Genomic DNA, 14959 nt, shown 5'->3' with positions numbered 1-14959 from the left:
CCAACATACTGTGCATCTAGTCATTTCCTAAGGGTCACAGGATTGCAATCACTGGGTGCAAAGTAGGCCCAACACTTGAATAGGGTGCCGGTCCATTACATGGCAAACACACATACACCAGGACAACTTCAATACACCTTTTGGGACTGTGGGAGGAAATCAGAGCACCCAGACGAGACCCACTTGGACATGGTGAGAACATGCAAACCCCAGACTCCTTGTTGTGAAGTGCAGCAGTGCTACCATTCTTCATATTTGGTTTATTTCATTCTCATCACATCATTTTCAATGTGTTTACAATCATGTCGGTAGCTGTGCCTCACTCCTGTCTACAACTAGATGCTGTGTCCATCAGGGTTTGGTATTGGAAGCTTTTTCTCCTTGTTTATATGTCATTCACAAAACTATTTAACCTGTATGCTCATTCCTTGGGGAGCGATCCTATAGAGAGGATGGAGTGCCTTCCCAGATCACAACCAGCTCTATCTCTTGTTGGACCATAAGGTCAAGAGTCCTTGGGCCTGAAAAAGACATCCTAACTGAACTCCTGCCACCTGCTAGAACCAACCTACAAATATGTCAATAAGAAGGGTATCGTTCGTCCAAATGCTAATGCTTATTTGTTATTACAGGCCATCAAACACAAACTAGCTACTTCATTATACTAGCTGAGAGAACAACACATAGTACATAATTTACACAAGAAGACTTTGAGATGGGATCATAATGCTTTACATGAAGAGCTAGCAAAAGAGGACAATCACAACAGCTCATACATGCATTGCATTCAATAATTAAACCCAAACACGGCAAACAACTGCAATAACATGAACTGTGCTGCCTTCCTTTCCCACCAGTGATCACAAAAATCCAAACATCCATTTCATCAAAAGCTGAGACTGCCCTTGTGAAAGCTGAACAAACAATGTGGCACTGGATTTTAAGTACTATTTTTAAACCCCTTTTCATCCCTTTTTGTATTTCTTTTTGGAATGCAATATTTGGTGATATAAATCTGAATTACAAATAAGGTTTTAAGTACAATTACAAATAAGGTTAAAGAGATATTATTTAAAATTACTCATACATTTTACCAGTTAAATTTGTGCGGGATGATTTGTGTTCTTTTTGTACTGCTGAAGAGGACTCTTGTTCAACATATATTTTCAAATCTTTTTTGAAAATGACTGATTTGCAAAGTTTTGCTTTTAAGGGCTTAAAAGTATATTTTAGGTTTACATATTTTGATATTTTATTGTATTAGAGAAAACATGGAAAAAGAATAGTTATTATAAATGTACTATATTTTTGGTAGCGTTCATATTCAGAACTTAAACTGGTCTAAGAATGGTTCCTCTTTTGGCACTTTTGGGGTGGATTTTAAATATTTATATATATTTAATCTTTAAAAAGTTTACAATGCTAAAGCAAAAAAAAAAAAAAAAAGAAAAAACTATATACATAAAATCCAACATCTGTCTGTCTGCTTTTCACGAGAGAACTACTTCATGGATTGAACATTCCGGTTGATTTTGCGACTTCTGTCATTGCGCGAAGTATCATAGTTTGCTTGCAGTTCCAATTTATTTGCATGAATCCGAGAAACATGCAGCAGGCTGAGAGGAGGGGGACGGGGCCCTCCTCACTCATGTGCCAGCCTCGGGGCGTGTACCTTACCTCTGCTTAGCTAGCAGATGAGAGAACTACTTAACAGATTTAGATTGGGTTTTTTCTATAATTTGCTTGAACATTCCGGTTGATTTTGCTTTCTCTCATTGCGCTAAAAATCAGAGGTCGTTTGTAGGAGCGATATATTTGCGCTAATCCGAGACAGAGCCTGCAGGCTGAGGGGAGGGGGAAGCTGGGCAGGGCCCTCCTTACTGTCCTGTTTCACTACTATGTGGGTGGTGCCATGGGGGAAGGCTAGTTTATAATATATATAGGATATATAATTAATGTAGATCTTTGTTTTGTGAAATGTCTTTTTGTATTGATTTGCATACTTATATAAAGCTTCTTAAATTTCTGAAAATAAATATTATAGTCAACAACAACATTATCTGTGCTGAGTATCTTAACTCAACCAACCAACATAGGCCAATATCTAGCACCAGGTCTAAATACAGTGGAAAGCACAACACAGAAAAATAATTAACACATCTGTCGCTCTTGCTTCTGTCATATGCAAAAACCTGACACTTCAGGGTGTATAACTTCTTATCACTACCTCCAAGTTCAGCTTCTAAAACCCAGCTGGTTTAATTTTCATAAGGACCCAATTCCCCCTTCCCCCCCTAACCTGCCCCTACAGCCAACAGGCCTGTTCGAGGAGCCATACATGACTGCGAGGGAGACTGAAACAATCAGACCAATACCCCCCTCCAGAAGTATCAAGGAAACAAGATAGTTTCTAGGTCTGCACCAGAATAAATAACTTCAGGACTTGCATAAGGTTCATGAAATATCACAAGTACATTATATGTGAAGGACTCTAAATGTAGCTACATGATAATTTTACAATTTCAAACTGTATTTTTTCCAAGCCCTACCAAGTTATATATACAAATAGCGATGAAGGCAGAGGATAATAAAGAAAGTTCTTTGTTTGATATTTCCTAATCATGAACCTCATTTTATGTAACTAAAAACACTGAGGCAGATGTTATGCCATTATAGATTTTTTTTCCTTTTCCAACTGTAACACCTTTTCTTCACATGAGCAAGAACTGTTTAAAACTATACATTTTGTGAAAAATATTAAAATTTGGATGATACACGTATCCTAAGATTTATTTTTCAAAGGGGTGGAAAGATTTCTGCGATTTGTGCAGTAAATGTAAATAACATATTGTACATTCTTTTTCAGCAATTTTTTTACTTAAATATATAAAATAAAAAGTATAACCTTTGGCATATTTACAGTTTATACAAAATTTGCAAAGGAATACAAACTGTTTTACTGTTGTACTCTGACATACTAAAGGTAGATGTTGAACACAAATATTTGCAATCTAACAATTAATTCTGAAGATGTTTTTTATTAAAATTGTAAATTTTTGTACACTAGTGCTGATGACATGTATTCAATATGACTTAAAATATCTTGAAACAGCTAACTAAACATATGCAAAATATTTTAATGAACTTCCTCTTCTTTGTCAATCCCAAAGTTTTTTTTTTTCTTTTGTTAAATTTGTTGCATTTACCATACAAATATGTAAAGGTTCATTCAGGAAATTTATAGCAGCATATGTGTACATATTTATGTGCAAAAGATGCCCAAATTTGTTGGAAAAAAAAAACAAAAAGCCTAATGATAAACTGTAAAACATTTTCATGAAACATAGCAATTCAATTAAAAAGACAACCCACATTATAAAAATAAGTAGAATACCTATTTACATAATTAATTTACAAAACATATACTTAATTAAAAAAGTATAACATTAACAATATGTTAAACCAATTTATTATATTTCATTTGCAAAGTAAACAGCACATGCTGTTATTGTTCTTTCAGTCCTCGACTTGCTCTACATTCCCATTGAATGATTGTGCATTATCAGTTCAAATCTTGAACACAGTTCAAAACTGAGGTAGGCATTTTTTCTTTAGATCCACCATGCTGGAATATTGTGCTTGTGTGGCTATGTGCTGCTTCTGTAAGACTGAAAGCTAGGAGTCCTGATATTGTCAAAAGGTTGCTCATAAATGTCCGCACTCTGAACAACACAGTTCAATATTTTATCATCTTCTGGCTCTGAACCACTATCCATTGCAGAATAAGGATTTTCATGTAAAGTAACAGGGTTGTAAGGTGTTGTTTGACCACAGTTCAGAGAAAACTCTTGTTGTGGCCTCCATATTGATTTTCCAAACGTTCCTAGAGAGAAAACAATCACAATTACTAGATTTTACTTCCCAGTAAAAATGCACAACATTAAAAACCTTATGCAGAATGGGCAGAATTCTAGCTACTTGTAAGAAAAAAAAATACAGTTTCTTTTGAATAAACTAAACTTTGAATACCATGCTACAAAGAAGACAATTATAATGCAAATAGGTGCTGGTTGATAGAGCACACATCTAGTATAATTGTTTACCAAATATCTGCTTAATGTACCTATCATGAAAAAATGAAGGATATCACTTAGAAAAAGGGCAATGTCTGTAGGACACAGTGCAAGCAGCACATCAGCAGAACACTACTAGCATGTGAGTGAAGGATGAGTTCCAAGCAGCTGATAAACATTTACTGTAGTTAAACAAGTTTAATTCAGTAAAACCTTTACCACCACTCTCAGCATTTTTCAGGAAGTTTATGATGATGAAAGCGAAGCAAAATAGACACAACTATGAGGGCAGTACAAATACTTTCTTAGAAAGAAAAGAAGTTTCTTATGGTCACAAACAGATCCAAATAAAAATAAAATATGCATACAACAAATAGGTACACATAAAAAAGCTTGACAGAATTATTTGGGATGTGCTGAATGATTTATAGTTCTAAACTTGTGTGTGTGTAGCACTGTTTCATGTTTTACTGACAAACCTCCAGTGACAGAGCATGAGGAAAACATGACATATCTCTGCATAAAGAAATACTGTGTGTCTAATTTTCTATGTCTGCCACAATAGTGTAGACCAATAATAGGATACCTTTATAATATATTTCATGTTAGCTGACAACGTACAGTATACCTGTTTGCTACTTTAAACAGGGCAGCCTACTATTAGTATGAGCTGCTGTTTCTATATCACTATGTAGTAATTAAAAAGTCCTGGATAGATTGTTTCCAAATTTTAAACCGGTATGTGAAAATTGTATTGGTATTGTGAATTTCCCATTGGGATTAATAAAGTATCTATCTATCTATCTATCTATCTATCTATCGAAACTCACATTCTGGAGGGCTGTGGTGGCTGGGGGTTTTCTTTTTAGACACTTACTTAAGCAGTAGCCAAATATTTCTACTAATAGAAAAAGCCCTTAATTTTACTTTTTTTCCTTACTATAATGAAATGCAAAGACACTCAACAGATGACCAGCTAACTTGAACTTCTTTGCACCTATGTATTCACCATACAATATATATCTTTGTTAAATGTATGTGTTGGTCATCTGTTTCCTACTTTTGAAACGTTCTTTCACGCAACCACCAACTGATAACTTCTCCCCTACGGCACTCCAAAAACTGTTCAAACGAACCTATTTCAAAAGTAATCTTTCTCTGTGCTGCTTTTTCTAACCTCTGGGACATACACCAAGACCATTCTCACCAGTCATTTATTAGTAACCTAAAACTAGCAGATACTGAATCCCCACATCAAACAATTTCACTGGCACGGCTTAACTGACAAGAAAAAGAAAAAAAAAGTACTTTATGGTCTTCCCATTGATGTCTTTTCCTTTAAGTCAAATTTCTCGCACATTTCTTTTCATATACCCAGCATGCCAACTCTTAATACTTGTATGTTCCATTACACATCTCCTTCTATAAACTATAAATCCTCCAAGCCACCTGAAAGGCATTTTCACAATTCATTAATTCTGCCATACTTAATATTAGATCGGGTTTGCCTCAAGTGTAAAGTGACCAGATTTCAGAACATTTAATTGTGATACTGCGATACTGAGGTGATAGCACTCTGTGCACTTTAACTGCATATTTGACACTAAACACATGCAATTCATTATTCAGTAATGCAGTTGATACCTTACCTTTAAAACCTACTTCATACAGTTTCATATGAAATGTGCATCTAGATTTTTTTAGTTATCTCAAGTAGATCTTTTATTTTCTACAAAACCTCCATGACAGAAAACAAATTAACTTACAAACTCATGAACACAGAAATACATCAACAGAGAAAACAGGGCGATGCTTTACTTACCCATGAAACTGCAGGGTGGTATTCTCTGTTGAAATTGAGTTGACTCTGGAACATCACTGTCACATATTCCATCATTTTGATTATGAGTAAAGTTATGTTGACTTCCACTTGGCAACTGCATCATTATACTGCTAGATGGAAGCTCACCAGTGTCTTCTAGAGTGTTTTTACAAAGATAATAATCCCTCCTCTTGGAGTTTTTAAACCCCACTTCATAAGGATCAATGCAAATAGCTCTTTGGTCAGGTGTGCAACCTTGCGAAAAATATAAAATATCAGCTCCATTAAAATCTCAAATGGTTAATATTATATGTTAACAATTTCTAAAATTTCTCTCTGCTTCTTTTTTTGTTTTACCAAAAACAACAAACATACTATAGGAGAGATATCAGACAGTACCAAGACCAGAAGTATACTTTAACATCAAAATAAAACATCAATTTAACACAAACAAAAACTGTAGAAAGTTACTCATCTCTGTATATTATTTTCTGTTTTGCAAAAAGTTCCTATTTTACCTTGATAGTGACAAAGCAGAGGATCCAGTACAGCATCTATTTCTGCTTCACTACCTGTTTCTAAAGGACAAATTCCTGTGAGAGAAAAAATAAATGCATTAAATAAGATATTTAAAAAAAAATATGACCATTTAGTTGAGCAGTCTTTTTGGTCTGCTAATAGCTAGGTTACTCCACTATCCCATCTAGACTCTTTTCAAAACCTTTAAAAGTATGTGCTTCAGGTATGTAACTCAGTGCTTTTCAATCTCCACAACCCTGTATGTGAAGTGTTCATATCGACTTGTCTCTGTAATATACTTGCTCTTAATTTTAACTTGTGCCCTTCAGTACTGTTTACCACTTAGCTGAAAAACACCTGCTGAATCAACTTTGTTGCTGCTTTTGAGAATTTTGAAGACCTAACTTTGCTGCCCATGTAGTCTTCACTATTCGATACATATTATGTTTAAATTCCTTTGCCTGTCTCAGAAGGAGAGGTCTTTTAATCCAGATGTGATCTAACAAGTGCATTTTAAGAGTCTAGTATATTAAATGGCTTAGAAATCCAATTTCAAAAGTTATCTCCAATGCTAATGGTTTTTAGCATCAGAATTAATCTTACATGAAGAAGGGAATCAAATGCTTTTTTGAAAGTTCAACTAAGGATGGTTTCCTTTTGTCTGTTATCCAAGTTGTCTTTTACAAAAATCTAATAGATTGTATCGACAGTTTCCTTCCTGGTGGTATTTATAATATGCCTGTGTTGGAGTGTTTCAGTTTATAATAATTCAGTTTTTCAAAACATTATAGCCAAACATTGCACACGAAAACTAAGAGGCTCATAAAATTGATTTTACCAAAACCTTTTCTATAAAAATGTCTCTTAGTCATTGAACTAAAATTGAAAAATCATTTCATAAGGTAAAAAAAAAAAAGTACTTTATAAAAATCTTATGTTTCCACATTTCTTACTAAGATTTCAACTACATTCATAGAATTATTTTGGCATATTAGTAATTACCATTAGGGTCTCTCTGTTGTAGGTAATAACCACTAATTGAAGAGGCCATAAACTGGTGATGACTACCATTTTCTGAAGCCCCATAGCCATCTTGCCGTTCTGCCAGTGTCCCTTGTGAAGACAGGTAACTTGGAATATCTGCAGGCAGGTTTGTTTCGTCTAACAGCAAAATAAATAAAATTATGTAAGTATCCTAATAAAAACTGGGGATAGTCACACAGGAATGCTACAAACCTAGAAAACCTCAAAAAAACCTTTAACAGCACACCAAAATGTTTATAAAGTAACTAGTGTGCCATTGTATAATTTCATAATACAAAGTAGTTAATAAATTTCAAAAATACAATGTTGTATTGTAACATCACATTGTGTTACACAAAATGTTGCTCACCTGTGTTTGTCACACTACAATCTTCATTCCTCCGTCTTGTGTGATATATGATAACCACCCATACTAATGATGTTCCAACAACACAGCAAACAACTGCAATTATAACAATCCCCACCGTTGTCCATCCATCCTCTTCTAGTGTTTGCCCAACACTCTGAGTGGCATCACAATTTGGACTAGGCATAACACTGAGGCGAATATTTCCCCTTTCTGTTCCCAGTGTATTAGACATTTCACAAGTATACTTCCCAGCATCCTCTACATCAGTGTCCACAATAATAAGCAGTTGATTTCCTGCGGCAAAAAAATGTCTTTCTGTGACAAACAAAGGGTTGTCATCTTTTGTCCAGTTCAGTTTTGGTGGCGGACTGCCACCAGCAATACACTGAAGAACTGCAGTTTCACCTTTGCCAACAGTTTTATCCATCAATGGACGCATAAAAGAAGGAGTTTCTAAGGTAAATATTGAAGCAAAAAATGCAATTAGTACTATACAATACAGATAAATATCACAATACACAACTACAAAAACAGAAAAGGAAACTCTTTCTGAATGTAACATATTTTGATTACTACCTCCATTTTTCCCAACTATAAAATATTTCAAAAAGTAACAGCAATCTTACCCAAAACAGTTAAAGTAGCATTTGCAGATATTGTTCCAGCACTGTTCTGAGCGGTACAACTGTAGACACCTATATCTTCAATTTTTACATCTACAATAAAGAACACATCATCTTCTGGCATAACGTGCATGCGTCTTTCACGGGCAGCTGGGAAATCAATGCCACCGTCTTTCTGCCAAGCAATCTGTGGTGTTGGATGTCCAAAAGCTGCACACTCTAAACGAGCCATTGCTCCTGCTCGGATTGTAAGATCCATTGGTATTTTTGTAAAGGATGGCAGCACTGCAGTACAAAAAAAAAAAAAAAAAGCAATTCAAGGTAAATTATCAGTGTCTTAGAAATTCTGCAGGTAAACTCTTTCTATTAGTTTATGCATTGTTTTCTTGATTTCTGAATGAGACATGAAACCAGCAAAAATTAAACATTAGTGAACTGGACTTCAATATAATACATCATAAACATAAATTAACCACTTGACGTATCAGTTAATAAATAAACAATAGCCTTAATAGTCAACTTACTGTTTACAGTCAGTTTTGCTTTAGTAGAGTACGAAGATCCAAAGTGATTAGATATCACACACTGGTATTTGCCTTCATTACTAAAGTCAACAGCACGTAACCTCAGTATTGTAGTGTATTCCATAACATCCCCTCCTTGAGTTCGGAGGTGGGCATAGTTTTCAATTTCAGCTTCATTTAAAGCCTCATTATCCTTTTTCCAAGCAAAGGTCATTGGTGAATCACTGCTGCTTGCAGCAGAACATATAAAACTCACATTTGAACCTTTAATAGCCGACTGAGTTTCAGGCTGCACTGTAATCTGAGGTTTAGGAAAATCATCTACAAGAAAAAAAAAAAACCAAAAGACAGTTTGTAAAACATGACTTGGAATGAGGCAATCATTTGTAATGGCCAATACAAAAACTGGAACTTGTCCATGGCAACTTTTATTTTACTTATTGGTAGTGGGTTCTTTTATGAGAGAGTGTGCGAGCAAAAAAAAAAAAAAACACCCACATATATTTACTGTACCTAAATCTTAAAGTAAAATATATTTGACATTTGTTTTTCCCTTTAACTCTGCTTTTCAAATCAGTATGTTGCCAAGTCCTACTGTGCTATATGACACCACTGAGTAGGTTAGTATTTATTTTTTTAAACTAGTCAGGAGTGGTGCTTGAAGATTTTGAAAAAAATAACCAGAAAAAAAAAAATACTGCTCTGAAGTAAGGACTATAAGATCAAGTAGGGTGGCCTGTTACCCAGAAAAACTAAGAAGAGAGGAATGAAATTAAGTGCCTTGTCAAATACTGAACAAGTGCTAACTGAACTTTCAATGAAATTATAAATATATTCAACAGTAACCTAACTATTTTAGCTATAGCTTTAAGTTTGCCATTTGTCAAACTAATTACTCTTTATGCTTTAGAATTGTTGAAAACACTGTACAAAGTTTTTAGCTCACCACAAACAAAGTCATCTTGGTTCACAGTAAATATGCTTTTCCCTTTCAACAATTGGGGATGGGCACAGCTGGCATTAATGAAGGTCTGAAACTGGTTATCCACCACCCATTGAGGGAGCCATTTCAGCTGACAGTCACATAAGAGACTTGATGTGTTCAAGTGCCTAACAAAAGAAATTAGCCTCACAATTCACTACATATAAAAAACAGTAACAAGAAAAAGAACAAAAACAGAACATAAATACTAGAAGTGCTAAGCATCCCACACTTACAGCTCTAAAAGTTTTTTCATTTGTGAAAATGCATTTTCTTGAATAGACATTATTGCATTGTTGCCGAGATCTCTGTAAATGAAAAGGAAAAAGAAAGATTAAACAGTTATGAAGTGACGCTCCCTGGTCTGGAAATCATAAAAGTATTCAAACAGTTCAACAAAATATTTAGAAACACCTAATAAGGGCCAATTACATTTAAGTTTTAATGCCCGTTTGTTATGTAGTTCTTAGCTTCAGCTCTTAAAAAATAAAAATAAAAATTCCAAGATGCCTGTGAAAGACTAATTAAAATCATGTGTCTCTGGCGCTGAAAAGCACTCTTCCAGCCTACACCCACACATACAGTGATCGATACAAATTCCACCAGATGGAAAGTCTGACTACAACAGACTGCCTGGTTTCTTGTCTGAGCTAATTTATGGAACAGTATGAGGGGAGACTATCTGATCTCAAACAGCTGGTTTGGTTTAAAGTAGTCATACACTTCCCAAATACTGACTTAACTACTTTAAATGTGAAGAATTAACCAAGAATCACACTAGGATACTCACAGGTGCTCGAGTGCATCCAATCCAGAGAATGCCTTTTTAGTAATGGATCTGATACGGTTTCCCTGAAGACTCCTAAAATGTAGAAGATTTATAATTAAGACAAACATTTTGTAAAGCTTATTTTTTTATTGTTATGAAAGGTTTTTTCATTGAATATGAGAAATCCATATAATACATTAACATGAACATTTTCAACCTTAAGCAGTAAATGTGTTTTACTTTATTTGCAAACTTTGCAAATATGAAGAATAATGAGTAACTGCGGTGTTACGTCATTACTAAGTTCACTATTACATGGTAAACTTACAGCACTTAAGAACTGTACAATTCATGAAATGTACATAATGCATAACTATTTCTGAATAAACTGAGTATTTCTAATATTCAATTTGAAAAGGTATTAAGAGTGAACATTGGTCTAACATTCAGTTAGGAGGAGAAAATAGGCAAAAACATTCTAATTAAAACTTGATGCAGAAAACTACACACATATGGAAAGCTTAATACTGTACAGCATTGAATTCTATACCAGATATTTAGTTAAATAATATACAATAAAGGTACAGATAATAATATAATCTTCATACCTGTGTTATTTTCATCTAAGCAAACAAATAGATAATTCCAAACATTGTTAGTTCAAAATTCATCAGCAATAATATGAAAAAAATACTTCAAACTTAGATATAAACATTGATTTTATTGTAATTTTAATACATTTCCTTTAATTGCACATACTGCATAACTACTGCAATATTATATTATTTTCTTTGCTGTCTCAAAGATGTCAGTTGCCTCTGCGTACAGTTATATTCTGACTTCTTGACTTGGTGGACTTAACATCTAAAAGTTGCTTCATTATAAAAATTATCATCTTTAACGTACAGTATTCTTAACTTGTCGAGGGCTGAAAAAGCTCCATTCATATCTTCAATTGTCCAGGAAATCTCATTGTTTTTCAAGTCCCTAAAAAATTAACATATAAAATAAAAATCTCATAACTCTATGAACAGTTGTGACCTTGCCACTATAGCCATTAAAAAGAACAAGTGGTAAACAAAGTCCCATGAGGCACAAAATCATAAAAGTGTATCATGCTCCTCTTGCTTTCCATGAACCAGAGTTGCTTAATTTAAAAAAAAAAAGGTTTCCTGCAAGTCTTGTAGGCTCTTAATATACAGATGAGTTGCTTTTCAGGTTACTCAAAAGGCATGTTTGCATTTCAGTGGGCATAGACTCTTATTTAAAAAAAAAATCTATGTCTGAGGAAAAAAGGTCACATGAAAGAAAACAAAAGCAATGTAGAAACCATTGAGAAACAAACTATACCTCCTATAGGATCAAATACTTAATTCTAAATAACTTGTGGATTGAATTTCAGTCCATTCATGCATGCAGATTCCCTTCTTTAATTATTTTAAACTATCAGTTTCGTTATGTTCATGCTTGGCTAAAGCTGAATGATCTAGGTTTCGTTACGTTTGTAATGGTTCTCTTAGAAAACTCAGTCATTTCTTTAGCTTTAAAGAAATCTCGGTTTTTTAAAACAATGCATGAGATGATTTAATTTGAAAAAAAAAACCCCACTTTGAAGATGTACAGCTATATCTTATCAGCTATTGTATAAACTTTCAAAGTAGGATACATAAAGGATGTAATGTAAAACAGTGAGCTAATTTACACATATTTTGCATTTTAGTAGTAACACAGTAAACACATTATTCAATGATATGAATCATTAAGTTATCGGAAACTGTATTCCTTCAGATTATATAAACAATGCACAGAGCATATAGTCATTTTACTGTGGGACAGAAAAACAGCAACACATGTTTGATGTGCCAATGGGTGGGGGCAACTCTTGAAAATTAACCTAGAAACTCACAGTCAACCAATTATGCAGTTAAAATAATTGGGGAATTTCGCACTGCCAGTACACCAGTACAGCTCCTGCTCATTTAACTACAAAAAGAAACATGCTCTAGAATAAGGGCTAGCAAAATTCCACCAATAGTTTATATTAAAATAATTACTACACTTACAGAGCATATAAACTGGAGAGACCCCGGAAGGCGCCATCAGCAATGAAGCTCACTTTGTTATTTCCAATGTGAAGTTTGCCAAGCAGACTGAGGCCTACAAAGCTGGACTCATCTAACCGTGCTAATTGGTTTGAGGTGAGATCCCTGTGAAAAGAGCAATGAAGCAATTAAAAGTACAATCAAACTGAATAAAAATATCATCCTAGGAATTTAAGTCTATTCAGATGTATTTTATAAAATTTCATGTAATCAATTAGTTGTAATCCTAGAACAAAGGAAAAGTAAATATGTACATATAAATCTACATGAAAAGTTTAGAATGAAGACAGATTTTATGACATAAATGAAAATGATGAAGAATGAAGACTAGAGTCAGCAATACATAAAAAGAATAGACATCTCTTTTCTGCACCTAATTTTTCCAAAGGTGATATGGAAAGCTAGAAATTTTCCTGACATCTATAGCCACGAGGCAGTAACTTCTGGCATATCTGAGGCCAGTTGATCACAGGACACAATCATGGACATACACACACACACAGAGGTAATATTATGCTGTAGTGTATAGCGAGAGAAAACTGAAAAATCCAATACAAACAAGAAATACACACCAAACAGAAGGATCCACAGTTAAATGCCGAGTCCAGTATTATTTTTGACTTGATTACTCACTTCCATATTTATTTGATATTACATTACCATTACTCAAAAGATTTATGACTGTTAACATGTATGCTTGGGGAATTCTTGTTCATAGCCTTGCTAAAAAAAGTGTTATTGAACTTAACTAATATAAACTTTATGCTGTCCATGCTTATTAATACACATTAAACAAAGATATGTGAAAAAAAATAAACACATTTGTTATATGCACCTATTTTGCAGTCCTTCTTTCTTAATTACCATGTTATGGGGATCTGGACCCAAACTGAATAGGGCAGTACTAATTCTAGACTGTACCTTTACTCATTCAGGGTACATTAAGAGACATCAATCAACCTTAATATAAATTCAGTGGTACTTTGCAGGAAACTGTAGCACCTGGAGAAGTCCCATGCAAGAAGAAGGAAGAATGTACACACAGACAGTGCATCCCTAGAAATTATACTCACAGTGTTATAAGATAGAAAAGACACAAACTGCAACACATCAAACAGCCCTAATACTAATATCAAACACTATTTCTAAAACTATTATTTATCTCTTTGTGAATGTAATAAGCACATTTCCCTGAACAAACTTAGGACTGCATTTTCCTTTTAATCTCATTCCCTAAGTTAGGCTACACTGTGATATTTGTTAGTGGTCAAATTTGATTTTTCACAACAGAAAAGTAACCCACTCTTCACACAAAACACTGTTGTTGTCACCCGTTTGTCACCTTGGAAACTTTGTTATGAAAAACTCACAGATCACTGGTAAGGGGCTCATGTTTTGGCATGAACTCTGTACTCTAGCTGGAAAAGAATAAAAGCAACTCACAGCTCACTGAGTTTCTGGCAAAACTCCCAGGCATCATGTCTGATCCTGCTGATGGCATTCTGGCTGAGGTGCAGCTGTTGTAACATCACCAGGCCATACAGCCATCCTTTACTCACTTCTGTTAAATTATTATAGTCAAGTTGTCTGCAAATATAAGAAAAGACAAAGGTAAACATCATCACGCATAAAGGACAATGAATGGTCTTCTTGAGAACATCTCATTAGATTCTTCTTTCTTCATACTTTCATTTTAATGAGTCTTAATGATTTTAATACTCTAATCTGTATGCAGTACCTATAGATAAGGAAGTTATACTAGTTGAACGGGGCATTTTTAAAGAATACTGGCCTTTAAAGGAAAGAAGCAAAGTTTAATCATACTATAAATATATTAAAACACCAATCATGGAATGATTGTCTTTAAACTGTACAAATCTTCTTCCCCTATCAAAAAACTGAAGGTATCATACATTTGTCAAAATTACTCAGATATCTCAATATAATTCTGCCTTTAAAAAGTCAGTCTTTTGCATTTAGCTAGCAACTATCACATAACTTTCCAGAAGATTTTTTTTTTTTTTTTTTTTAAGAATAACATTGAGATATTCACACTACGAAACTCACATAAAAACACTGAAATTAAACATAATTAAGAAAATTAGCTAAATGTCTGAACATAAGTAATACAAAGATTATATGGGTCATTTGA

At 34.1% G+C, this 14959-nt stretch overlaps 1 protein-coding gene across 1 annotated transcript in view; it reads right to left on the bottom strand.

Moving 5' to 3' along the window:
- Nucleotides 1-2855: 2855 nt before the first annotated feature.
- The window catches only part of lrig3 (leucine-rich repeats and immunoglobulin-like domains 3), a 40284-nt gene continuing 28180 nt past the window's right edge, over nucleotides 2856-14959 (bottom strand). Inside the window, exons 7-19 of the mRNA XM_028791343.2 lie at nucleotides 14251-14394; nucleotides 12769-12912; nucleotides 11612-11692; nucleotides 10727-10798; nucleotides 10173-10244; nucleotides 9901-10064; nucleotides 8955-9275; nucleotides 8434-8715; nucleotides 7808-8260; nucleotides 7417-7575; nucleotides 6414-6488; nucleotides 5896-6150; nucleotides 2856-3883 (exon numbers count right to left, since the gene is read on the bottom strand). Of these exons, the coding sequence (XP_028647176.1) occupies nucleotides 3648-3883; nucleotides 5896-6150; nucleotides 6414-6488; nucleotides 7417-7575; nucleotides 7808-8260; nucleotides 8434-8715; nucleotides 8955-9275; nucleotides 9901-10064; nucleotides 10173-10244; nucleotides 10727-10798; nucleotides 11612-11692; nucleotides 12769-12912; nucleotides 14251-14394 (2458 nt within the window). The 3' untranslated portion in view covers nucleotides 2856-3647. The remainder of the gene's footprint in view (nucleotides 3884-5895; nucleotides 6151-6413; nucleotides 6489-7416; nucleotides 7576-7807; nucleotides 8261-8433; nucleotides 8716-8954; nucleotides 9276-9900; nucleotides 10065-10172; nucleotides 10245-10726; nucleotides 10799-11611; nucleotides 11693-12768; nucleotides 12913-14250; nucleotides 14395-14959) is intronic.

Source organism: Erpetoichthys calabaricus, chromosome 1 (genome assembly GCF_900747795.2).
Source record: "Erpetoichthys calabaricus chromosome 1, fErpCal1.3, whole genome shotgun sequence".
Taxonomy (NCBI): domain Eukaryota; kingdom Metazoa; phylum Chordata; class Cladistia; order Polypteriformes; family Polypteridae; genus Erpetoichthys; species Erpetoichthys calabaricus.
Note: the sequence above shows the minus strand (reverse complement) of the source record. Positions and strands in the feature narration are given on the sequence as shown.